The sequence below is a fragment of the Triticum dicoccoides genome, chromosome 5A (assembly GCF_002162155.2).
Source record: "Triticum dicoccoides isolate Atlit2015 ecotype Zavitan chromosome 5A, WEW_v2.0, whole genome shotgun sequence".
NCBI classification, from domain to species: domain Eukaryota; kingdom Viridiplantae; phylum Streptophyta; class Magnoliopsida; order Poales; family Poaceae; genus Triticum; species Triticum dicoccoides.
The window spans coordinates 46,359,302-46,386,785 of NC_041388.1; the positions used below are offsets into that span (position 1 = coordinate 46,359,302).

At 42.6% G+C, this 27,484-nt stretch overlaps 4 protein-coding genes across 4 annotated transcripts; all 4 read left to right on the forward strand.

The window, feature by feature from the left end:
- Positions 1-4,599: 4,599 nt before the first annotated feature.
- On the forward strand, positions 4,600-8,513 carry LOC119299024 (WPP domain-associated protein-like). The gene is made up of 5 exons (XM_037576341.1): positions 4,600-5,026; positions 5,666-7,044; positions 7,288-7,414; positions 7,725-7,826; positions 7,949-8,513. Exons 1-5 carry the CDS (start codon positions 4,997-4,999, stop codon positions 8,027-8,029), a joined length of 1,719 nt encoding a protein of 572 aa, XP_037432238.1. The 5' UTR covers positions 4,600-4,996; the 3' UTR covers positions 8,030-8,513.
- Positions 8,514-8,976: 463 nt separating this feature from the next.
- On the forward strand, positions 8,977-10,238 carry LOC119296944. Its single transcript, XM_037574943.1, has 3 exons — positions 8,977-9,248; positions 9,602-9,827; positions 9,996-10,238. The coding sequence occupies exons 1-3, from the start codon at positions 9,123-9,125 to the stop codon at positions 10,004-10,006; spliced, it is 363 nt and encodes a 120-aa protein (XP_037430840.1). The 5' UTR covers positions 8,977-9,122; the 3' UTR covers positions 10,007-10,238.
- Positions 10,239-13,104: 2,866 nt separating this feature from the next.
- LOC119296945 lies at positions 13,105-14,702 on the forward strand. The gene is made up of 3 exons (XM_037574944.1): positions 13,105-13,504; positions 13,838-14,072; positions 14,242-14,702. The coding sequence occupies exons 1-3, from the start codon at positions 13,373-13,375 to the stop codon at positions 14,250-14,252; spliced, it is 378 nt and encodes a 125-aa protein (XP_037430841.1). The 5' UTR covers positions 13,105-13,372; the 3' UTR covers positions 14,253-14,702.
- Positions 14,703-20,327: 5,625 nt separating this feature from the next.
- Positions 20,328-23,950, forward strand: LOC119299030 (protoporphyrinogen oxidase, chloroplastic). The gene is made up of 9 exons (XM_037576344.1): positions 20,328-20,708; positions 20,796-20,981; positions 21,069-21,153; positions 21,261-21,408; positions 21,485-21,565; positions 21,739-21,910; positions 22,756-22,915; positions 23,029-23,132; positions 23,388-23,950. Exons 1-9 carry the CDS (start codon positions 20,349-20,351, stop codon positions 23,685-23,687), a joined length of 1,596 nt encoding a protein of 531 aa, XP_037432241.1. The 5' UTR covers positions 20,328-20,348; the 3' UTR covers positions 23,688-23,950.
- The last annotated feature ends 3,534 nt before the right edge of the window (positions 23,951-27,484 follow it).

Sequence of the window (27,484 nt, forward strand, 5' to 3'; positions counted from 1 at the left end):
AAATAATTTCATAAGTTCATCCATCTTTCCACTCAAAATATTAATTTCTTCTATCACATGCACTTTTTTATTAGTAGATCTTTCAGTATGCCATTAAGAATAATTAAGCATAATATCATCTAGGAGTTTAGTAGCTTCTCGTAAAGTGATTTTCATAAAAGTGCCTCCCACGGCCGAATCTAAAAGATTTCTAGAAGCAAAATTCAATTCGGCATAAAATTTTTGTATAATCATCCACAAATTCAAACCATGAGTAGGGCAATTACGTATCATTAATTTCATCCTCTCCCAAGCTTGTGCAACATGTTCATGATCAAGTTGCTTAAAATTCATAATATCGTTTCTAAGGGAGATGATCTTAGCGGGAGGAAAATACTTAGAGATAAAAGCATCTTTGCACTTGTTCCAAGAATCAATACTATTTTTAGGCAAAGAAGAAAACCAAGCTTTAGCACGATTTCTAAGCGAAAAAGGAAATAGCTTCAATTTAACAATATCATTATCCACATCTTTCTTCTTTTGCATATCACACAAATCAACGAAGTTATTTAGATGGGTAGCGGCATCTTCACTAGGAAGGCCGGAAAACAGATCTTTCATGAAAAGATTCAGCAAAGCGGCATTAATTTCACAAGATTCAGCATCGGTAAGAGGAGCAATCGGGGTGCTAATAAAGTCATTGTTGTTGGTATTGGTAAAGTCACACAATTTAGTGTTATCTTGAGCCATCATGACAAGCAAGTAATCCAACACACAAGCAAACAAAAAGCAAGCGGGAAAAAAGATGCAAATAGAGAAAGAGAGGGAGGATAGAGAGATAGGGTGAATAAAACGGCAAGGGTGAAGTGGGGGAGAGGAAAACGAGAGGCAAATGGCAAATAATGTAATGCGGGAGATAAGGGTTGTGATGGGTACTTGGTATGTAGACTTTTGCGTAGACGCCAGAAATGGCTCGTTGTTGGAAGTCAAATCTTGACTTACGCGAACCTCACCGGCAACGGCGCCAGAAATTCTTCTTGCTACCTCTTGAGCATTGCATTGGATTTCCCCGAAGAGGAAAGGATGATGCAGCAAAGTAGCGTAAGTAGTTCAGTTTTTGAAAACCAAGGTATCAATCCAGTAGGAGGTTGTGCGCGCGTCCCTAGTACCTGCACAAAACAAATAACTCCTCGCAACCAACGCGATAAGGGGTTGTCAATCCCTTCACGGTCACTTACGAGAGTGAGATCTGATAGATATGATAAGATAATTTTTTGGTATTTTTGTGATAAAGATGTAAAGTAAAATAAAGGCAAAGTAAAAAAGCAAAGGAAATAACTAAGTATTGGAAGATTAATATGATGAAGATAGACCCGGGGGCCATAGGTTTCACTAGTGGCTTCTCTCAAGAGCATAAGTATTCTACGGTGGGTGAACGAATTACTGTTGAGCAATTGACAGAATTGAGCATAGTTATGAGAATATCTAGGTATGATCATGTATATAGGCATCACGTCCAAGACAAGTAGACCGACTCCTGCCTGCATCTACTACTATTACTCCACTCATCGACCGCTATCCAACATGCATATAGAGTATTAAGTTCATGAAAACAGTGTAACGCCTTAAGCAAGATGACATGATGTAGAGGGATAAATTCATGCAATATGATAAAAAAAACCATCTTGTTATCCTCGATGGCAACAATACAATACGTGTCTTGCTGCCCCTACTATCACTGGGAAAGGACACCACAAGATTGAACCCAAAGCTAAGCACTTCTCCCATTGCAAGAAAGATCAATCTAGTAGGCCAAACCAAACTGATAATTCGAAGAGACTTGCAAAGATAACCAACCATAGATAAAAGAATTCAGAGAAGATTCAAATATTGTTCATACATAATCTTGATCATAAATCCACAATTCATCGGTCTCAACAAACACACCACAAAAAGAAGATTACATCGAATAGATCTCCACAAGAGAGGGGGAGAACATTGTATTGAGATCCAAAAAGAGAGAAGCCATCTAGCTAATAACTATGGACCCGAAGGTCTGAGGTAAACTACTCACACTTCATCGGAGAGGCTATGGTGTTGATGTAGAAGCCCTCCGTGATGGATGCCCCCTCCGGCGGAGCTCCGGAACAGGCCCCAAGATGGGATCTCGTGGATACAGGAAGTTACGATGGTGGAATTAGGGTTTTGGCTCCGTATCTGATCGTTTGGGGGTACGTAGGTATATAGGAGGAAGGAGTACGTCGGTGGAGCAATAGGGGGCCCACGAGGGTGGAGGGCGCGCCTGGGGGGGTAGGCGCGCCCCCTACCTCGTGTCCTCCTCCTTTGTTTCTTGACGTGGGGTCCAAGTCTCCTGGATCATGTTCGGTGAGAAAATCACGTTCCCGAAGGTTTCATTCCGTTTGGACTCAATTTGATATTCCCTTTCTTCGAAACCCTAAAATAGGCAAAAAAGCAGCAATTCTGGGCTAGACCTCCGGTTAATAGGTTAGTCCCAAAAATAATATAAAAGTGGATAATAAAGCCCAATAATGTCCAAAACAGTAGATAATATAGCATGGAGCAATCAAAAATTATAGATACGTTGGAGACGTATCACCCCTCCACCATAATCCACCTCGGTCATATCGTCGTAGTGCTTAGGCGAAGCCCTGCGCCGGTAGCTTCATCATCACCGTCATCACGCCGTCGTGCTGACGAAGCTCTCTTGACACTCAGCTGGATCAAGAGTTCGTGGGACATCACCGAGTCGAACGTGTGCAGATCGCGGAGGTGCCGTACTTTTGGTACTTGGATCGGTGGATTGTAAAGACGTACGACTACATCAACCGTGTTGTCATAACGCTTCCGCTTACGGTCTACGAGGGTACATGGACAACACTCTTCCCCTCTCGTTGCTATGCATCACCATGATAAATCTTGCGTGTGCGTAGGATTTTTTTTGAAATTACTGTGTTCCCCAACATCTAGGCCTCATCTTCATGTCTGTGCCACGACCACACTCATCTTTATGGCCAACATTGACTTCATGCCTATTCTCTTCTCTGTGTTAGCATTTTTTCATCTCATTTCTAGCCATAATAATTGATTTTAGTTATTCTCCCATATCAAACAAATGAGTTATAGCCACTATAATTGATTGGTTATGCATAAATACAAAATATGTAGCTAACCAGCTTCGATTGCTCGTCGTCCCATCTGTTTGCAAATGAAGGCGAAGATAGAGATGCAAGTTCACATGGGGAAAACCGCTTCAGCCAAAGAGACATGGCGGCTTCTAGATTGGGATAACTTGGTTAGGAATTATACTTGGTCTCATAGGATTTTCTCCACTTCACATGTGCATAAAGCCATAAACATAGGAACTCCAACGACCTCAGTAAATGACTCATCATGTGAAATTGTCATTCCAATGGCAAGAGCAAATAACTCAGCAAAAACTGTCTTTGAATTCCCTCTCCTACATTAGGCTTATCTCTCGGCCTAGGAATAGACCGTCCATCAGGTCAAAACCCCTCTCACCGCATTCCTTCCGCGCCTGCCAGGAGGGTTCCTATACCAAGCCCATTGTTGCACTGCGCCGATTCCTCTCATCGCGGCGTTGTCAAGCAAGGTTTGTCATGGACCTCTACTTTCTTCCTTTGTGCCACTGGCATCCCATTGCATATGATGTTGTCCCCTCACCATTCTGTAAGAGGAGGTGGGGCGGTGGCGAGCCATGGCGTGAGAGGAAGGATGTCGTGGAAGCTGTGAGGAAGAGGGCATGCGATGCAATAGAGTGGGGAGAAGAGGTTGTGAGAGGGGAAGGCGCGAGGGAGATAGAGGTCGTGTGAGAAGAGGGCATGCGATCGAAAATATCTATCTCTTAGGTCTCAGCCATGCCAAAGGAGGTTGTCGTGCGTTGATAGTAGGGCAACAGAAAGGTGTGGGAGGCCATGAGCAGCGCCCATTTGAGACAAACTGCCAGCCACACAGCTCTTCCCCATGCAGAACGGGGTGCGTCTCATCCTGACGAAAGCATCCACGCCAATCCCTCTAGTCTACATATCAAGGGCAAGTGAGGTGTCGTGAAAGGCAATGCAGCAGGCGACCCGTGACTGGAAATATTAAATACACATGACAAATCAAACACAAATTATGTTTTTGCCCGGATGGCAATTTCTTTCCGCAAGCATGTCAAATACCGGCAAAAAAAACGACAAAGATTTATCATGCTTGCTAAAAAAATTATCATCCTCGCAGCAATAATTGGCCATACTATAGTTCGGACGTTTGATTTGTATAGAAATCTAGAAAAAAAAACCCAGCACGTGCTGATGCTGCCAGTCTACTGGCGTAGTAGGAGCAGCAGAGTGTAAAATAGTGGTAGTCTACATCGAAGGGTACGTGAGGTGTCGCGAATCTCAAGGCAACAGACGGAGCGGGCGACCCGTGAGTGAGAGACAGCGACCGCCAACGGCGCGCGCATCCACCCCCTCCGACAAACAACCCCGCGCTGTCACGGAAACTCCGCCTTCGCTGTCAACGTCGCCGCTCGCCCCCTTCCCCGCTCCCCCTGACCGGCTGACCCGGCCTGAGCGCGCGTGTGGCCACTGGACCGGACCAGCGGCGCGGAGCCAGCAACCACCGCCGCATCCTCCCTCCCCGTCCCGGACGCTCCTCCAGCAGTTTCCTTCCTGCTGATTTTTTCTTCCTCCTCTCGTTCTTTCCAACTGGCAAGCAACCGCCCCTCCCCCCACCAACGAGCGAGCGAGCGAGACGGGGCAGCCAGAGCGAAAGCAGCCGCCTTTGCTGCAAAAGTGCGCCGCGCACTGCTGCATCCCTCCCCCTCTCCCTCTCTCTCATAGCGCCTTCCTCTGGTTCCGCCGCACTCTTTTTCGTTTCGGTTTCCCGCCCCTGAAGCCCCGGCGAAATTTGAGACGCGGGCCAAGGCGCGGGGCGGCACCGCTTCCCGTCCTCGGCGGCGCGGAGGCGGACGGCTGCGTCTGGCTCCGCGGACATGGCGCCGGCGCCGGCGGCTGAACAACCCGTGAGTTCTTCGCCCCTTCCTTCTTCTTTTGTTTATTCCTTCAAAAAAATTCTCCCCCTTCCGAGGAACAGCAGCAGCCGCCGCCATTCTTCGCCGGTCAACCACTGCCTTCAGTTTACTCCACTTCTTGTATGATGATTTCTTGATTAATTAACGAGCACATAGCCCGGGGCTTAATTAACTGCTCGATAGGCTCCGCAGATAATCTTGTCGCAATCTTGTACCAGTAGCGTGTTAGGTGTAGCTTAAACCACAAAAAATGGAAGATACTAGTAATAACCAAGTACAGAAAACCAAGCAATGAGCAGTCTGACTTCAAACCCTGTCATCCTAACAGTTTGGCTCCAAATATTCCTCATCCTAACACAGCCGCCTCTGCTTCTCAACTGCATGTAGACTATGGAAGGCTCATGGGCTGCATTTTGCTTTGCTTGGCAGGCAGCTGCCGCTACCACTATATCTGTGATTTGTTTGCCTTGCTTGGCAGGCAGTTGCCACTAGCCCACAAACACTCTGTCGTTGGTTTCTTTATTAATTCGAATAAAAACACTAATATTTGATTATTATCTTCACTGTTTGCGATAATGGTCCGACCTGTCGTAGACTAACAAATTCCATTGTTTTGTCATCTTTCTGCAGTTGGAGCATGAGCTGCAACAAGAGCTCTCCGGCATCATGATCCATGGCTACATTACCGGTCTGCGCCGCGAGTTCGAGACGAAGCTATGTGAGAATCACAACCGTATCAGCACACTGAGCAAGAGCTGCAAGGAAAACCTTTCCGAGGTCGCCGCTCTACGAGATGAACTGACCGGCATCCTGACCGATGTGACAGCTTCAGAGTCCAGCCTGCTCCCTCCCCACAGCAGTCTCGAGAAAGCAGAGGAGACGAACTCCCTGAAGATGAAAGATGACAATGACATTCCGGACTTTTCGCTCCTGAAGCACCTGCGCGGCGAAGAGATCACGACGTTTTTGAAGTCTGAATGGCTCAAGCTGCGAAGGGAGCACGAGTATGAACTGCAACAGACGACTGAAGAGCTGTTCAGGCTGAAAAGGCATTTTGCAAAGGATGGCGCTGTGTTGCCTTTTAGGAAAGAGAGAGAGCTTGAGCTCATCAAATCAAAGCTGCTTCAGACTATCTCCAAAATGGATGGCATTATCTCGAGCAAAGAGGGCTCTGGCTCTCATTACAATGAGGATGATGAGCTATGCAGATTGAAGGACAGAATTGGTTCTCTGCTCGACGAAAATGAACGTCTCCGAGGTTTGCTGTCTGACAAAAGAAAGGAGGCTAAGCAGCTCTCTGCACAAGTAGTCGATGCACAGAGCGATGTCCCGCGCCACTCGCTCTCCGAGTCAAAACTCAGCAATCAGCTTGAAGACCTGAAGATTGAGAGCCACTTGAAAGAGCTATTGGAACTGTCTATATTAAGAGAAGTTTTTGGCAGTTATGAAAATCAGATTGATGATCACAACCAGGAGGAGTGCTTCCTCAGAGAGTTGCTTATGGAGAAAGAAGAGCGGTTACTTACCATGTCTGGGGATAAACGTAAGCTCAAGTATGAAAATGACCAGCTTGTATCTATTGTAGGATCAAAACTGGTTCAGCATCATGAGGAATTCGACTTGGTTAATGATGAGCTTACGATGTTCAGGGAGAAAGTGTGCGAGCAAGAGCTGCTGATCTTGGAGTTCAAAGGCGAGGCCAGCTCGATGAAGAGCTGTCTGGATGAGGCCATCCAGCAAATCCATGTGTGCAAGCAAGAGATAGTTGGGCTGACTGAAAGCTTAGCTTCCATGTCTGTTGCTTTGGAGGAATCAAAAGAGCAAAATGCCTTGCTCGACGCGACTATCTGGGAAATGAAGAGAACAGCAGCGCCACACACCGACGGTCATATAGGAGATGATGCAGGCTCCCTAGAGCAATTCACCCTTGTTAGTATGCAGAAATTGTCTAAAGCATACAGTGATTTCGAAAGCAGATTAACGCAAAGTATGAAGCAAAATGATATAAGGTGCGCAAATTTGTTAACACTCATTCCCCAATGTTTTGCTGTTGCTGTTTATTTAATTAAAATCGCACCTTCTCAGCAAGCTCACTTCACCAGAGTATGCAAACATATTCTAAACATATGCACGTTACCGTTCCAAAAAAAAACAAAAAAACATATGCATGTTACTGAAGACTAGCATCTTAGTCACACTCTGTCTATTTCATATTTCCTAATGCACTGGCCATTTTTTATAATTTTGTGCAGGTTGACTAGAATAATTCGCCAGTTCAACCCACTGGTGCAGCAAGTTGCTGTACTAAAGAAGAAGGAATTCTGGTATAAACAAATACTCGAGATTAAATGCTCGAATCTTGAAAAAGCAGAAGCTGAGGTTAGCCTTCTTTGCGTCGCTTCATTTTGCTTTTGGATTGGTTTGAGTTCTAAAGTGACGTGTTCAACAAAATTCCAAGTAATTTTCAAAGTTGGGACTTAAGTAAAGGAAGAATGGTATCTCAAGATTACATTTCTCTTAGAGAAACACATGATGCTTGTTTTGCAGTCCACCCAAATAAAAACGTGGTTCTGGAATCTAGACAAGATGGAGTGAATTTTTAAATCTAAATGGGACTTCTCCATTTGTTAACTATCCATTTTCTGTAGGTGGTGATATGATTCATAATTGTTTTTCTAATGTGATTCAGGTTGATGTACTTGGCGATGAAGTTGAGACCCTCTTAAGTGTTCTTGGTAAAATCTATATAGCACTTGACCATTACTCTCCTGTCCTGAAGCACTACCCTGGGGTAAGAGCATTACTGCATAAATATCCATGGAACTAGTCCTGCACTTTTTGTTTATAATATGTACATGTAGGTTTTGGGGTGAAGGTTCTACAATTCACAATCGTTTTCCACAATTACCGCAGGTGACCGAGATTCTGAATGTAGCTCATAAGGTGTTGAAAGGAGAAAGTATTGAGCAATACAACACTTTGTTAAAACATTAACATCACAGATGTTGACTTGCAGAGATCCTGAGAATAGCTTCGGGCAAGTTTTCGCAGAGTGACTTAGAGGAGGAAAACGAAGATATTAACTTATAGATATAGTTGCAGTCAAAGTAGTAGACAGCATTATTCGATTGCTAGTGTGACCAGGGTTATTATCTCTTTTCTTAGGTTTCATTTGTATCATATCAGTGTGCAGTTTGTAGTTGTCGATACAAATCCATAGGGTTTACTGGTATTCATTATAGCTTTTAGTTTGGGTTGTGGGTGCACTATTTCTCTGTTTTCTGAGAAAATTGGGTGATTGATTCTCTGCTTGCAGCAAGGCAGCTTGATATAGTCCTAGTAGCTTATATTGTCAGTGACTACTATGTATAAGTCAGTCCTAGTTTGTATTGTATTGGCTACATTTATGTATCTGTAAGTTGTAACTAGTGCAGATTTTTCCCAGGGCTACCAGTGCAGTTTTCTGCAGTCAATTTTTCTAATTGAAAAGAGTATGAATTGTATTAGTGCCAACCTATTAATGGAAGCATTTGGCCAAATTTGTCTCACCATCTCAAAGGAGAGGATGCGTAAACTCATGATGGATTCTTGGCATGAATATAAATCCACTGCAAATAAACTTATAAATAATCCAACCAACAACAAAATAGAATAAAAATATTAATGTAATTTGACAGACTTGTATTGGTACTATCGGTGCATCAAAAAAAAAAACCTCTGACCTCATGAGGCCAAGACCCCATATTCGCTTTGAAAGTGAAAAGGGTGAGGTGCCTACAAAGTACACACAAGACTTGCACCGATTATTGGTCAGAGAGGTCTTTATTTTATCGCGACAAGAGCACGAAACTTAATCACCAACACGCAAAATGTTAGCTAGGATTAGTCTATAGACGATTGCACACCACATGGTTTAAATTATTTTCTGGATTTGTGAGGCGACATCAGGATCCAGGTCACCATGGTTCGCGGGTCAACTCTTTCGTTCTCGGACGCCATCACCGGGTAAAATCCTGTGAATCAGGACAATTAATTAGGCTATAAGTACCCAAATTACTACTAGTGTCTTGAGTTTGTCCTGAGGAAGATGACTGACCTTGCGGCGCCGATGAATATGAAGAGGAAGGATGTTGAGGTGGTGGCCAGCCATGGCTTCTCCATCTTCCTTGATCCTAAGAGGATCAAACTAGAGCTGCTGCCTCCATATGGCATGGTAAGTAGTATCCTCCTCATAGCATACAACTTTGTTTCATGAGTTCTAGTTAGATTGGTAGTAAAGAACATATTAAGACTTGGGCGCCATAGTTCGTTTATGATGCCAAGTTAGGAACTGGCAGTAATTGACCTGGATAGTTAGCAGGTAATTAGCAGTGGTGGTACCATATCAGATCTAAGATGATCCTAAGAACTTCTTGGCCTTATTGGATCAGTACACCCAATGGTTGATTAAGTCAACCACATGACAAACATACCAAGATTAACTCGATTCGTTTCGTGATATAAGCTTGCGTTTAACTCGGTCCACTTCATGTGATAAGCTTGCATTAACTCATCTCAATTTGTTAGGATGGCGTGATTCTCGACATGATGGAAGATGAGGAACCACCGGCACATGCTCTAACTAGTGCACCAACCATTGTCCATGACAAGGTGAACATTGTATCTGGGGGCAAATCTTCAGAGCGACCACTCAAGAACAGTGAAGAACAGGACGCTGCTGCAGCGACGCCGATGGACGTCGAGGCAGAAGCCCAGCAACACCAGCCATGCCGGAATGCTCCTTTCTTTTCGGGTTAGTGACAATCATCTCAATTGTTAACATTGTTCATGGGAAAACAAAAAAGACGGCATCATCTTGTTGTTTATGTACGAAATAGCCTGGAATATATTGAATTCTAGTAGCATGTGAGATGAAAGATATTTTTTAGCGAATTAAATTATGAATGTCCTACGCTTGCAGGTTTCTTCTGACTTCCGAGTGGCACTTCACTGAATATTGTGGTGTAAGCATGTGACCAGCATATAGATTGATCATGTCCATTTCATGCAGTGTAATGCTAATCTTTAGTACCACCTGGACTAGTAAATATTGTTAATGTATATCTTTTGAACTATTTAATGTTACGTATTAATTTATGGGTCCCTATAGTTGTTCATCTAAGATGATATCGTTAATATTTTGTTCATGTTCTCCCTCCTCCCGTCATTTGTTTTGTGGCTGTCTTTTCGGCGCTTCAGGCGCTGGTTACAGTGCAAACTGTAAAGCGTTGCCTGAATGAATGTTCGCTACACTAACCACCCCACCCACATCACGTGAGGCGTTTAGTTACACCTTTTCTCTTCTTACTTCTTTCCTTTTTTGTTTTTCTTTATTTTTGATTTTTCCTTTTCTTGTTCCTTTCTTCTTTTTGTGGAACGGTTTTGTCCATTTTTCTTATTCTTTTTTCTTTTTATATTTTATATTTTTTATCTTGCTAAATACACGAATTTTTCAAATTCGTGTTTTTAAAAAAATCAATGGTCTTTTTTTCAAATTTGTGAACTTTCTTTTCAAAATCAACGAACTTTTTTCTCAAAATTGCTGATTTTTTTTTCAAAATTGATGAACTCTTTTAAAAAAATGACGAAATTTTTTCAAAATCTTGGAACTTTTTTAAAGTTGATGAATTTTTCCCAAAATCATTAAACTTTCTTAAAATTTGATGAATTTTTGTTTACAAATCCATGATATTTTTAGTAATTCATTTTTTTATTTGTGTGTTTTTTTTCAATTTCGTGAACTTTGTTAAACCCACGAACATTTTTTAATAAAAACATAAACTTTTTTATTTCACGAACATATTCAAAATCGTCAAAAAGGCGGAGCCTGTCTTTTTCCTAAACCAGCAGCACAACAGAGCCAAAAAAAATGCCAGCCAGGCGAGTTGATAGAGCGAACAATTTTTGTTTTTTGAGCGAGCGAGCGAGGGAGCGATTTTTAATGGACCGCGGCCCGCTGCTGTTCGCGTGAGCGTAGAAACAGCTCAAAGTTTCTCAAAAAAAAAAAACAGCTCAAAGAAGGTCGCCCTTTCGGTGCCGCTTCTCCAACGGGCGCCAAAATAGGAGCTCCCTGCTTTCTCTGCTTCTGTCCATATGTTTTGTGTTCCGATCTGGGCTTTTCTTTTGTCTTTGCTTGTACTTTTGTTTGTCCCTTGGCAATTTGGGCTAGGCTGACACAAAGAAACACAAGAAAAATACATAGAGGCAAAAATCTCAAAAAGTGCAAGCAGAGGCCGAGCTCCATAGAGCTCGTTGTTTTTTTCAGAGAAAATAATTTTTCAACACCTCCAAAAAACCAGAAAAAAATACATGTAGGGATATCGTTGTAGTATACGTGTATAACATTTCATGAACATATCTATTCATACGTGTTGTACACAAATAGACAGATTAAAATAGGCCTTTTCTTGTTGTGTTTGGGCTAGATATTTGTCTTGTGTAGTATGCAAATAATCAAATTAATTGATGAAATTTTATACATACTTGAAGAATATGCAGATGTATTTGTAGAATAGGTGTGTGTGTGTGTGTGTATTCGTACACCCAGGAGTACATACTCCCCTCCCTTAGCGAAGCCTTTGAGTTGGATATACCCAATAGCTAACAGGCTAACCCACAGAAAAAATGAAACATGTAACAATTTTCCTTTGAGTGTGGCGCCTAGGTGCTTGATCCTAAAATCAAGGGATTTTTCATGGCCATGGTATCGTTCCCATAACCTTCATGGTAAGTATTACACACACGTGAGGTATATGCTAACTTTGTGAGCTTTCATGTATAATTTTTGTAGTTTATATATACTACTTTTATACGATAGTATATACCTTATTTTTGTGATGGTGAAATTTTGCAATGGAGTATACACCGTTTTTTATAAAGTCGCTACCTTTTTCAATGTAGTATATACCAACAACAAAATATTAAAGTAATTTGACAGATTTATGTTGATACTATTGGTGCATCAAGAAAACAAACCTCTGGCCCCATGAGGCCATGACCCCATATTCGCTTTGAAAGTCAAAAGGGTAAGGTGTACAGGAAATGCACATGAGACTTGTACTACTACCGATTATCAGCAGAGATCGAGGTCTTTATTTTATCGCGACAAGATTAAGAAACTTAATCATCAACATGCAATACGTTAGCTGGGATTAGTCAATAGATGATTACCCAAGTAGTGTCTTGAGTTCGTCGTCCTGGGGAATATGGCTGACCTTGCGGCGCCGATGAATATGAAGAGGAAGGATGTTGAGGTGGTGGCCAGCCATGGATTCTCCATCTTCCTGGATCCTAAGAGGATCAAACTAGAGTTGCTGCCTCCATATGGTATGGTAAGTAGTATCCTCCGCATAGCATACAATTTTGTTTCATGAGTTCTAGTTAGATTGGTAGTAAAGAACATATTAAGACTGACGCCATAGTTCGTTTATGATGCCAAGTTAGGAACTGACAGTAATTGACCTGGATAGTTAGCAGTGGTAGTACCATATCAGATATAAGATGATCCTAAGAACTTCTTGGACTTATTGGATCGAGTTAATTGCAAGGAGATACCACACTTGCGCACGTTGTGACGAGTCAGTACCGTTGCTCGTGGATGTCGCAGTTCAATACCACTATTCGGCCTAACCGTTACAAAATGGGCTGACAGACGTATAAGTGTGTATTGACCATGTATCTGACAGACCAGGCCCACCCGTCAGGCGACACGGTGGCAAATCGATGTGTGCCCGATGCGCTGACTAGGACGAGGCTGGTGCGGTCGAACCGAGCCGGATCCCACCCCGACGAACCAGACGAACCCTATCCTTTTTCTCCCCTCTCCATCTCCTCTCTCAGGCGATGGCTGCGGCGACCCCCGGCGGCGGCGGTGTCGTGGGCGGCTACGGCGACCTTCCCGGCCTGGGAAGCGATGACCACGTGAGGCTGGACTGCTCCAGGTCGTCCAACTCCACCGACGACGAGGAAGAGGAGATTAAGAAACTTAATCATCAACATGCAAAACTTAATCATCAACATGCAAAACGTTAGCTGGGATTAGTCAATAGATGATTGCACACCACGTGGTTTAAACTATTTCTGGATTTGTGAAGCCACATCAGGATCCAAGTCATCTTGCTTCGCCGGTCAACTCTTCGTTCGCATACACCATTAAGGGATCCAAGCAATCTTGGTTCACGGGTCAACTCTTCGTCCCGGACGCCATTACTGGGTAAAATCCTGTTGATTAGGATACTTCATTCGGCTATAAGTAGTTAAGTACCCAAGTAGTGTCTTGAGTTCGTCGTCCTGAGGAAGATGACTGACCTTGCGGCGCCGATGAATATGAATATGAAGAGGAAGGATGTTGAGGTGGTGGCCGGCCATGGCTTCTCCATCTTCCTTGATCCTAATAGGATCAAACTACAGCTGCTGCCTCCATATGGCATGGTAAGTATAATGTCCTCCGCAGAGGCAGCATACAATTGTGTTTCATGAGTTCTAGCTAGATTGGTAGCAAAGAACATATTAAGACTTCGGCGCCATAGTTCGTTTATGATGCCAAGTTAGGAACTGCCAGTAATTTAAGAACTTCTTGGACTTATTAGATTAGTACTACCCAACGGTTGATTAAGTCATCCACAGGATCACAGTGAAAGCATCCGGCGATCCACGTGCCAAACATAGTACCAGGATTAACTCGATTCGTTTCATGATATAAGCTTGTGTTAACTCGGTCCACTTCATATGATAAGCTTGCATTAACTCGACTCAATTCATTAGGATGGCATGATTCTCGACATGATGGAAGATGACGATCCACCGGCACGTGCTCTAACTCCTACTGCTAGTGCACCAACCATTGTCCATGACAAGGTGAACATTGTATCTGGGGGCAAATCTTCAGAGCCATCACTCAAGTTCAGTGAAGAACAGGATACTGCTGCAGCGACACCGATGGACGTCGAGGCAGAAGCCCAGCAACACCAGCCATGCCGGAATGCTCCTTTCTTTTCGGGTTAGTGACAATCATCTCAATTGTTAACATGGAAAACAGAAAGGACGGTAGTATGCTGTCTGGTGATGTTTATCCACAAAATAGGCTGGAATATATTGAATTATAATAGCTTGTGAGATGAAAGATCTTTTTTTAGCCATTTGAATTCTGAATATCCTACTGCTTGCAGGTTTCTTCTGATTTCCCGAGTGGCACTCTACTGAATTACTAAACAGTATAACAGGGCGAGCTGGGAGCCTTCACAAAGCTTTGGCGTTGCTAGCCGTACGATCGCCTGCCTGGATATCTCTTGGGCTGTTGCTCCACGGAACTATCTACTTCACCTGTGGTTGATTGGGCCTGGATTGTTTCTTGGGCCGGTGGACTAGCTTAAGCAGACAAAGTGTATATGAAACACAAACGTAAGTAGCTGTTTCCTAAATTTTGCTAAAAAAAGTTGTTTCTCAAATAAAAAATTACGTAGCTGCGTGTGAGCGGGGCATTATCTTCTGCCTTTGATAGTAATGTTGAGGCTCACAATCTTGTGAAAGTCGTGTCTTCTTTGTGGGCGGGCCATCTTGTCTGGCTAACATCTCCACCATCTATTATCTGTACTAGCCAAAGGGCCCGTGCGTTGCAACGGGAGAAAGAATATCGCACGCTCTTAATTTACAAAAAAAAGTAGTCTATAATCTGAGTATTTGTAGCTATGGTCCAAACAAAGATGGTCTTTCCCTACAAAAGCGCAACTTCAAGATTCCATATGCATTCTATTTAAACATGGCTTGCATGTAAATTTAATATATACAAAGAAAACTGGCAAGTGATCTTCAATTTTGTCTCCAATCCTGATTTTACTGAGATGTCCATTCACAATTCGGATCAGTACCAATATGAAAGAAAAACTGATAATGCATTGTTGATTAAGATTGCATCCTAGATAGTATTTTTTAATAGTTAATAGGTAAAATAACATCATATTTCGATTCTATATATTTTTCTAATTAAATTCCATATATAATATGTTAACTTTGGAGTTATGGTTTAGAAGATATGAGTATTTTTAAAAACATTTGATATGTATTATGAGTTTAATGTCAGAAACATCAGGTTTTTTTCTCTCCATAAAATAGCATGACGGACTAAGAATACCTATTTCTTTTATTAGTAGGTATAGATTCCCCAAAACATTTTGCAATAGACGGTGGTTTTAAAAAAAATTGTTGCTCGTATTGGCGTCGCAGCGTCACACAACCTTGACGCCCCACTGCCTAACTCCCTCACGTGCGCGTGGCAACAATGAGAAGGTCTACCAATATGGGAACCAAGCATCGCTAATTCTTTTTCTAGGGAAAATGACACTATTTTTTAAACAACGATAAAAAATTTGCCTCATCGATTAATTAAGCAGAAAAGATTGCCCCGTTAATTTATCTTACCAATTATGCTATTGACTATCATGTATGTTCTCTAAACCTATGTTACTTATTCATGTTTTTGTTTCCAAGATATCTTTCATAGACACTATTCATTTAAAAGGTAGAGCAATCACTTGACTAATTTATTTCCCGAGACAATCGGAATATTACATTTTTTACCATTGTCCAATATACCGGTTAGTTCATGTAAGTTTAATTTCTATATTTTATATTTAAAAAAATTACATGATAATTCATCATTCTATCATAAAATTGACGGGCGCAGCAACGCGCGCCATCATGGTCTAGTATAATGGTGTAAGCGTGTGGCCAGCATATAGATTGAACATGTCCGTTTCATGCAGTATATTGCTAATTAATCTTTAGTACCACCTGGACTAGTAAATGTTGTTAATCTACCTTTTTAACTCTTAATTGTTATTAATCTATGGGTCCCTCTAGGGCTCATCTAGATGAGCACTTAGTGTTCATCTGAGATGACATCATTAATGTTTTGTCATGTTCCCCCTCCAACTGTCCTTTGTTTTGCAGAGAATTCCTTATTTGACCCTTTTTTAAAATTTGCTTCCCTTTTTGGCCCAACGTGGAATCTCCAACGCGCAACACTTTCATACATTCATATTCACGCTACTTCTCTTCCCTTTCTTGGTGACATATACTAGTATCAAGGGTAAAATTGTCTTTATACGTCATAATTAACACCGTTGGATGGAAAAATGGATGAAAGTGTCACATAGGGAACAAAATGGAGTTTAAGTGTTGAAAAGGGAAGAAAGAAGTTTTTTGGGCCAAAAAAAAAACCAAAATTTAAGAAAGGGCCAAATAAGGAATTCTCTCTTTGTTTTGTGGCTGCTTTTTCTGCTTCTGCCGATATGTTGGGTGTTCCAATTGTGTTGTGCCTTTTTTTGTCTTTACTTTTCCTAGGGGATTTTTTTTGTCTTTGCTTGTACTGTTGTTTGTTCCTTGCCATTCTGGGCTGGGCTGACACAAAGAAACGCAAGAAAAATACATAGAGGCAAAAATCTCGAAAAGTGCAAGCAGAGGCTGAGCTCCATAGAGCTCTTTATTAGTTTTCAGAGAAGAAATTAAGAAAAAAGTAGCGAAATACATCAGAAAAAAGTAAGGAATTTTAAAAAGGTGAAAGAAAAATTAGAAATAAAGAGAGAAGAAACTGTGGTTACTATTGAAGAATGTAATGCTGATATTTTTTTCCAACAAAAAGTAGCAAAGAATATACATTTTCAGCGCACATGTGAAATATTTTCCAATACACTTTGAACTTTTTTCAATACAAGTTTTGAAAGATCACTTTTTTGAATACAAGGTAACATTTTCCAAATACATGTTGTATATTTTTTAATGGCAATTTTTTTAAACTACAGAACTATTTTTTATATTGTATAAACATTTCTTAAATTTCCACAGATATTTGTTGTGAACACATGAATAATTCTTTATAATGCCACCTACATTATTTTAATTGAAAGAAACATTTTTTGAACATAGTACAGATGCAGATGCTCATACACTCACTACTATGAACGCACGCACACATATCCTACCCTTATGAGCAACTCAAAGAGACTGAGCCGGCGTATCATATTGAGATTGACGAAGTCTGTACAGATGACTTTGTGGTCGATGGGAACGTCTCCTCCCACCGAACGCATATCGCCGGAAGGCCTGTAATAAATCCAGCAAACTGCGAGCACTAATGTCAACTCTAGGACTTGAACCATCGTGAGCTGGGATACCACCGTCCTCCTAACAATTCAACCATAAATTTGTTTGCATTGAACTTACAAAAACGTTTATTTTTACATTCAACATTGGTGGGCTGGGGATAACATTTTTTTTTGAACCTACGATAAGTTTTTTTACATCGTATAAACATATTTTAAGACATTATGAACATTTTTTGAATCATTGGAATTTTTATTTAAATACTCATAAATATTTTAATGGTACAATTTTTTTAAAAAAATATGCATTTTTTACATCATATACACCATTTTCTAGAAATGCCACAAACACATTTTTGAAACTTGTCAACGTTTCATGAAATGTAACGTACATCCTTTTGAATGTACAAAACTTTTTTTTTCAATTACGTGATCAATTTTAGAAAAATTTATAAATATTGTTAATATACCTGATTTTTAAATGTCACAAAAAAATTATATGTCATGTACATTTTTTACACATGTGACATTTTCTAAATGTCATAAACATTTTTCTATACAGATCTTAACATTTTTTAATTGCATGATTATTTTCTAAAATTTATGCAAAGTAATTTATTGTAATATATATATTTAGAAAATATAAATACAATTTATAAAAGAATTTTTTTTAATAAAAAATGAAAGCAGAAACAAAAACGAACGTGACATTAAATTGCGCACGGTTACTGGGCCGGCCCTATAAGGGCTCACTGCAGGTGAGCCCTGGTAGGACTCGCAGCGGACGGCACATAGCTGCATCCTCTCCAGATGGCTGATTAGTTCGAAATGACTATTTAAGTTGTACCCCTTGCAAAGGTTACTCCACCTTCTCATGTGCTGACAATTGGTGCACTGTGCCACTTGTTACAACTTGAATTTTTTTTTTATGGATTCATTTGTTCAAAATGTTTTATATCTTGAGTTGTGCATCCAAATCTCGAACCATTTTTACTGTTGGATTTCTCATGTCGAGATTTCGAAACTAGATGTTGTGTTAATAGGTTTTGACGAACTTGTTTTCACAAAAATTGAAAACTGAAAGAAAAAGAACCGGAGCTAGAAACACGTTTTTATCTTTCCCCTTTTTCCCTTTCCGAGAAGCACATTGTACTTCTCGCGAAAGCAAATCCGTGCCTCTGTGCTTCTCTTGGAATACAAAAAATCACATTTTTTTTCTTTCCGAGAAGCACAGTTGTGTTTTTCATGAAAGCAAATATATGCCTCAACGAGAAGCAAATCTATGGTTTTGATGGAAGCAAAAAAAAAAAAATCACGTTTTTCCCTTTTCGAGAAGCACAACCTCCACGAAAAGTAAATATGTGCTTCTCGTGGAAGCAAAAAAATGTGTTCTTTTCTGTGCCTCCATGGAAGTAATCTATGTTTCTCATGAAAGCATTAAATAATATTATTTTCTAATTTTATTTCTCCGAAACCTAGGAAAACCTGGGAAAACTAAACCCCGCAAAAAGGGGGAAAACCAATCTAAAACCCAAAACCACGTACAGAAAAATAAAAAATAAAATCCTAAGGGAACACCTATCACTTGACACTTGGTGGAGGCTTGATGCACCACTTGACACACTCTCGGCCTAAAAATGACGCTTGCTGGGCTCTGAAGGGGTATCCCTTGACTAGTTGCTCTCTGATTAACTAGAGATGATACCCCGCACGTTGCAGCGGAAATTGGATGTAGTTATTTCTATGCGATTTGGTTGTTTGAAACTTTATTATTTGGATTAGTAATATAAAAATTAAAACAAAATACATATAATTGTAAAACGTATTATTTTATTTATTAAAAGTAACATACCTGGTGCAAGTTATGGTGGGCCTTTTCTATGCATGATGGTATGGTAGTTGGCATAGTTGCATGTTGTAAGAATTAATTTAGTGGGACATGCACGATGACATAAATGATTTGTCATAGTCACATGTCAAAATAATTGACTTACCGCTGATCAACTATATTTAGTTTTTTTCGAGCAAAAATGCTAGGTTTTATTGATCAACCCTAATGTTTACAGGTACAACAATAGGATCATGAGGAAATCCTAGCCAAATATGTCTCCCTTGTGGAAGAGAGACACCAAACCTAGCAAGTCTATGAGCTTCCACATTGGAAATTCTAGATTCAAAATAGAAATTACATGCTCAAAAAATCTAAAGCTTTCTACAACCTCTTTGATGATTCCTCCATCCTCTCCTCCGACTCCTTGATGGATATGGTTGACAACTTGCTGACAATATGAAGCTATTTGAATATTCTACACTCCCAAATCTTGAGCAAGAGCCAGCGCCTCCCTACATGCAAGAGCTTCTAACACTGCCGGATTGAGAAGACCTTGTACTGCCAACAAAGATGATACAAGATATGCTCCTTCCTGACTCCGGCAGACTGCAGCCGCTGCCCTCGTATTGTGATGGACTGACATCCCAACATTTACATTAATCTTGACGTGACCATCCTTTAGCGCAATCCATTTTCCCCTTGGCTAGCCTGACAGACTCGTTCTTACTTGTGGTACCGAAGAATGGCTTGGTCTGATCGAGCTCGGAGATAAATCTCTTGACAAACGAATATGTTTCATATGGGCTCTGGCTAATGGACTCATGAATCAACTATATTTAGTACTCCCTCAGTCCGGAAATACTTAGGCCTTCTTTGGTTTAGAGGAATCTTGTAGGAATTTCATAGGATATGATTTCTATAGGAAAAATTCCTTTAGAGCCTTTTGGATCCTATTCCTATGGAGGGATTCTTCCTATCCTCCACAATTCATAGGAAAATAAACATTAGCCTAGACTCAATGGAAAAAAATCCTATGATGTGAATCAAAGGGCATCTCCTTTCCTATTCCTACTCATAGGATGTGAGATACATGTCATCTCATTTTCTATGACTTTCCTATTCCTACGATTTTCCTACCGTATGAACCAAAGGAGGCCTTATCGGAGTTATAGGATTCCTAATATTTTTTTAGGGCTTATAGGATTCCTAATAGAAAAGACCCATTCTGTCCATCTACAGTGGGCCATTCCAACTTCGAAAGCCCAAATCAACAAACCAACACAGCCGCAACCTGATCGCGTTATCCATCCCGCGGCACTGACATTCCTCGCCCCGAGCGACAGGAATGGCCGGCGCAACCATGGCCACCGCCACCGTCACGGCCGCGTCGCCGCTCCGCGGCAGGGTCACCGGGCGCCCACGCCGCGTCCGCACGCGTTGCGCGGCCGCGAGCGGCGCGACCGAGACTCCGGCGGCGCCCGGCGTGCGGCTGTCCGCGGAATGCGTCATCGTGGGCGCCGGCATCAGCGGCCTCTGCACCGCGCAGGCGCTGGCCACCCGATACGGCGTCAGCGACCTGCTCGTCACAGAGGCCCGCGACCGCCCGGGCGGCAACATCACCACCGTCGAGCGCCCCGACGAGGGGTACCTGTGGGAGGAGGGGCCCAACAGCTTCCAGCCCTCCGACCCGGTCCTCACCATGGCCGTACGCTTCTTGCTCGCTTCTCCGACTGTGATTGTTCGAGACATTCGCGTACAGAATGATGTAAGCGCTGGATTGGTTATCGCGCAGGTGGACAGCGGGCTCAAGGATGACTTGGTGTTCGGGGACCCCAACGCGCCCCGGTTCGTGCTGTGGGAGGGGAAGCTGAGGCCGGTGCCGTCCAAGCCAGGCGACCTTCCGTTCTTCAGCCTCATGAGCATCCCCGGGAAGCTCAGGGCCGGCCTTGGCGCCCTCGGCATTCGCCCACCTCCTCCAGTGTGTGCTGCATTCTTGATTCTTTTCTGAATTTGTTGCTTTGCCGTCAGCATTGATGGGCCTGAGCGTCTCCGGCGAAGGTTTCAGGGGCGCGAGGAGTCGGTGGAGGAGTTTGTGCGCCGCAACCTCGGCGCCGAGGTCTTTGAGCGCCTCATTGAACCTTTCTGCTCAGGTCTTCCCTTATTACAATGCGCAATGCCTGTTTGTTACATATAGTCTTCTTGTTGCGTGCAACGACTGTGATAGCTAGGAATGTAACATTTCGATATTAACATTAAGGTGTATATGCTGGTGATCCTTCGAAGCTCAGTATGAAGGCTGCATTTGGGAAGGTCTGGAGGTTGGAGGAGATTGGAGGTAGTATTATTGGTGGAACCATCAAGGCAATTCAGGATAAAGGGAAGAACCCCAAACCGCCAAGGGATCCGTAAGTGAAGACCAAACTTTTTTTTATTTGGTCAGTTAACTGTTCCGTTGTACTAACCTGTTTTCACCACTTTTAGCCGGCTTCCGGCACCAAAGGGACAGACGGTGGCATCTTTCAGGAAGGGTCTAGCCATGCTCCCGAATGCTATCGCATCTAGGTTTGTTATCGTTACTTTGTGCAATTATGAATTTCTGTCATTATCAATACAAGTTGTTTGGTGTTTCGGTGTGGGCCTTGTGCCGTTGTACGTAGACATGATCATGAACCAGCAATGATGTAATCCTAGGTGTCACTTAACCATGTTCTGTTCTGTATTTCCTTCTTTTCCAGGTTGGGTAGTAAAGTCAAGCTGTCATGGAAGCTTACGAGCATTACAAAGGCGGACAACCAAGGATATGTATTAGGTTATGAAACACCAGAAGGACTTGTTTCAGTGCAGGCTAAAAGTGTTATCATGACCATCCCGTCATATGTTGCTAGTGATATCTTGCGCCCACTTTCAGTAAGTGCTTCTATAATTAAAATTCATGTTTTTAAAATACATTGGGCCATTGTGCCCACTTTCTGTAAGTGATCCTCCCTGTTTGTTTGCTAGGAAACATGGAATGTTGCACTAGTACATTTCCACTAAATAGACTTGCCAAAAAATATGACTGCATCTTAACAGCCATTTCCTTTAATCTTGGTGTAACGCGTTATTGCGATTTTTTGCAGGAAGTTGTGATTTTTCAGATTATAATTATATCAGGATTGCATTGATCAAACTGTTTGCTGATTCACAAGTCGTACTATATCTTCAACAACCAAACTCTACGTTTTCAAAGAACTAAATTTACAATAATTATATGTTCTGAAAGTTGTATCTGGTTTGGACAAAATGAGACAAGACATAAGTATGCGTTATACTACATATTAAAAGAAGATTTTTAGTAGAAAACAAATTTCGACAGAGAAATGGAAAATATAAAGCCCATAGGACCTAAGTTCCTCAGCATTTTAGAAGCCTCAGCATTAAGCACAAATAAGATGCCTTAATGTTTTATTTCTCCTTTCACTTTGCTATCTTAATTGAACCTGACAAGCCACGCCATGCTGTTCTTAATGCATATCTTACAAGGTGCACTAGATTACTTTACGTGATATTTGCTATTTTCCCTACACACTAGATAGCCTGCCCTATCATGTATGTTTTTATGACCATCTTTTCTACGTGGCATGGAACATGCTTATTTGTTCCTGGACAGAACAATTCCAAGCAGTAACTTTATTTCACATTGCTTAGGTTTTCTAAAGTAGTCTAACCATACTTCCTCCTGTCATCCTATGTTCATTGAACCCCTCCTGCAGATTGATGCAGCAGATGCACTCTCAAAATTCTATTATCCGCCAGTTGCTGCTGTAACTGTTTCATATCCAAAAGAAGCTATTAGAAAAGAATGCTTAATTGATGGGGAGCTCCAGGGTTTCGGCCAGTTGCATCCACGTAGCCAAGGAGTCGAGACTTTAGGTATCTCGATCGGGAATAGATTCTTAGCTTCAAACAACTACAAACATTACTCTTGCTTCTTTGTTTGCATTTATCTTGTCAGTGATTACTAATTAGTTGTGTCTTTTATCTAGGGACAATATATAGCTCTTCTCTCTTTCCTAATCGTGCTCCTGCTGGAAGAGTGTTACTTCTGAACTATATCGGGGGTTCTACAAATACAGGGATCGTCTCCAAGGTTCTCTCGACCTGCCTGATCCTCCTGTCATTCTCTTATTACAATGATATATTCTTACAGTATTCAGTTTGTGTTGATCACCTATTCCTTCCTTTGGAATTAATGTAAACAATTTGACTGCATATTTCACCACCAGCTGCAATTATGAAATTATGGTAGATGTGAACCACTTGTTAGGTGCTACATTCAGTTGTGATGGTATTTTTAGATTGCTTGTTACTGATTGTATTTCTGTTGATCCTATTCTATTTGCAGACCGAGAGTGACTTAGTAGAAGCCGTTGACCGTGATCTCAGAAAAATGTTGATAAACCCTAGAGCAGCAGACCCTTTAGCATTAGGGGTTCGAGTGTGGCCACAAGCAATACCACAGTTTTTGATCGGGCACCTTGATCGCCTTGCTGCTGCAAAATCTGCACTGGGCCGAGGCGGCTACGACGGGCTGTTCCTAGGAGGAAACTACGTAGCAGGAGTTGCCTTGGGCCGATGCATCGAGGGTGCGTACGAGAGTGCCTCACAAGTATCTGACTTCTTGACCAAGTATGCCTACAAGTGATGGAAGTAGTGCATCTCTTCATTTTGTTGCATATATGAGGTGAGGCTAGGATCGGTAAAACATCATGAGATTCTGTAGTGTTTCTTTAATTGAAAAACAAATTTTAGTGATGCAATATGTGCTCTTTCCTGTAGTTCGAGCATGTACATCGGTATGGGATAAAGTAGAATAAGTTATTTTGCAAAAGCAGTGATTTTTTGTGAAGATTTTCTTGTATGCTAAGTAGTACTCCCTCTTATATTTCTTTACGGAGGGAGTAGATCGCTTCAGTGTGCTGAACAACAATTTCCGCGGGATTTTACATAGCGCCATCGATTTCTTTGATTAAACTTCGACAATAAATTTCACCAACAAGATATAATTTATAAAATTATATTGATATTTTACTACGAATTGAATGGGATTTTTTTTTGACACGTAATCCCTGTTTTGTTGATCAAATTCATGGTCAAAGCTGATCCTTAAAATACGTGTGCCATGTACATATGGACAACGGGAGCATATAAAAAAAATATCCTCAGTGAATTTCTTAACACTATTTTGATGGAACCATATAACAGAGAGAGCATTTGATATGTTTGGGATCCTCTGCTATAACATCAAACCATATATGACCAAGATTATACAACTGCACTATTACTGTCTCATTATGATGAAATCAGGGATTCAAATCCCAGTTCAAAAATTTATTGTTTGTCAAGTTAGTCATGGTGCTCGTGCAAGTTCCGCCCCATCGAGGTCTGCATCCATGCCCTTCAAGGTCGTCACCTCGTCATTGTGACCAAGAGAGTTTGAAGATTTTTCATAGTGGCCCGAAGAATTTGACAACTGTTGAATGGACATACCAGATCGACCGATACCTCTTCACGGTATGAAGATCATGTGGCCCAAGTTCAAGTGGTAGATGGCCATCACTTTTCGCGCGCAACATTGTCAATTTTCTACTCCCGCTATAAACTACTGCAAAATCGTCTTATATTAGTGCACAGAGGTAATATCTCTGAAGCTGTCGTTCCATTTCCGTTTTACTATGTCGCCTACGCTGAGTTATAAAGCCAGGAATGTAACTAGTGAGATCCATCAAACACTTCACCTTGATACAAGAAACCTAGCGTCGCTAGTTGGTTAGGCGTCTCTCACCACTTTCTCTGAATTTCTCACCTCGATCATGCTCCAAATTTAGCAAATGATTGAGGATTTCTAGTATAGGTTGTGACAAAAGTGATATTAGAGCAGTGAAACTGGTCTTAGTTCTTCATCCTTGTGGTAGATCTGGCGAGGGTTTGAGGACCTCTTCCCTTGCAAAATATCGCAACCGGTCCGCACAAGTTCAGAACTAGGGCGGTACTATGGAGACATTGGGTGCTTGGTTTTGGAGAACTGGCTGGAAGAAAACCCTGGTCATCTAGTGAAATCCTAGATCTCCAACTTCCTTAATTAGTTGGGCAATTGGGAAAACCACAAATCAAACTAGAAGCGATGGTGACAGTGCCATTATCTATATCACCAAGGAGGAACTTCAGGCCATGGGAGCTGGACTTCAGAAGAAGTTGGATGATTTTGCCAGAATGGCGCGTTTCTCGACATGATGGAAAATGATGAACCACTTGTACATGCTCTAACTGCTACTGCTACTGCTACTGCCAGTGCGCCAACATTTTCCATCACAAGGTGAACACTGTATCTCGGGGAAAATCTTCAGAGCCACCACTCAAGTTCAGCAAAGAACAGGATACTGCCACAACGGCGCAGATGGAGATGGACGTCGAGACGGAAGCCCAACAGCATTATTTTCAGGTTAGTGACAATCCTCTCAGTTGTTAACATTGTTCATGGGAAAACAAAGAAGACGGTAGCCTGCTGCCTGCTGCAGTTCATCTGCAAAACAGCCTGGATTATATTGAACTCTAATATCATGCGAGATGAAAGAGATCTTCATTTGACCAAGTAAATTCTGAATATCCTACCGATTGCAGGTTTCTTCTGACTTCCGAGACCAAAATAGCCTGGATTATGCTGTAAGCGTGTGGCCAGCATGGATTGAACAGTGTAATGTTAATCTTTAGCACTACATAGACCAGTAAATATTGTCATTCTTTTAATTGTCTGAACTCTTAAGTGTTGTTAATCTGAATATGCTGATGTGAAGTGTGTTGCCGCGCCTGTCAATCTTTAGGAAAGAACAAATAGAAACATATGGCTTTTTTCAACAAAATACGTAAGACGATATGCCTCAATATAAACCATGGAGCGTTTATCTTTTAACATCTAGCCAACTCGAGAGCATACACAATTTTCCTTTTTAGTGAACTGCTAGCTTTATTTATATCGATAGTATGCACAATTAGACATGGCAAATAAGGACAACCATTAGTTGTACTATTAACTGTGATTCATATAACTGGAAACAGATCTTAGAATGAATTTTAGAATGTACATATGCAGTTTTATTATGTCTGCTTTAAAATATACCATATGAATTGATGATTAAGATGCTGCCCGCGATTGTTCTACCATCTTCACCGGCTGTCGCACTGTTATGACCGGTTTAGCTTACGGCCGTAGAAGGCCCATCGGGCAATCTTAGCCCACAAATTATCTTAGGTTAATTCGTATGCAAGTTATCTAGGTTATAAATATATGTTGTAAGACTCTTTTTGAGATGAAGCAATAAAAATATTATTATCCCTATTGCCCGGCTCTCAGAGGAGCCGGAACCCTAGCCGCCTTTAACCCTAGCCGCCGCCGCCATCTTCCTCCTACGTGACGGCGCCCAGCCGCCGGCGCGCCCGCTCATCGCCTCGCCCCGCTCCATCCTTCCCCTACAACCTACGGAGCAGGTCCGGTAGGATCCCTGGTTGTACCAATTTGGTATCCAGAGACTCGGTTGCGATCATGTCATCATCATCATTCACGCCAACGCTGCCCCGCGGCACCACCGCCCCAATGACCACTGCCGGGTCCCCAACGCCGCCGGCCCCGATCACCTCCGCTCCACCGACCCCTGTCACTTCCGCGCCGCCGACAACCTCCGTCTTCACGCCGGAGGAGATGACCAGCATCCTGCGGGACCTCGTGACGGCCGTCCAGGGCATCTCCCTATACCTGGCCAGCCCGTACACCACCCCGCTGGCTGCGCCCCCTGCCTACAGCCACCCGGCGACGCACTGGCCAATCCAGGCCACGTCTGGCCCGAGCGGACCGCCCCTGCTGCCGTTCCAGGCGGGCTACACCAGCGGGCCTCCACCGCTGCTGCACCTCCAGCAGTCCCCAGCCGCGGGCCAGCTCTGGCCGTCGTGGCCGCCGACTTCTACACCGGTTTCTGCCACGTTTGGCTGCTACCCACAGCAGACGCAACAGCCGCTGCAGCTCCAGGCGCCACCTCTGCCCAGCGCCGGACTGTCGTCCGCCGCTCCGACCGGCCTGCCAATACACCAGGTCCGGTTTCCACCCTCTCCGTCGCCATTACCGGCGTGGGCGGCTGGGTCTTCGCCATTACCGGTCTACACCACGTCTCTAGAACAGCCGACACCGTTCCCGCAGTTCGGTGGACCATCCGGCTCCGCGGGTCCCTACCTGGAGTACTCTGACCAGGCGCCACCCGCCTTGCTACTCCGCCCCTCAGAGCCCTCTCGACACGGCGCTCCGACGTAGACACCGCCACGGTTCGCCAAGATCGACTTCGCCACCTATGACAGCACGGAGGACCCCCTCAACTGGCTCAACCAATGCGACCAGTTTTTTCGCGGGCAGCGCACCCTCGCATCGGAGCGTACCTGGCTCGCCTCTTACCACCT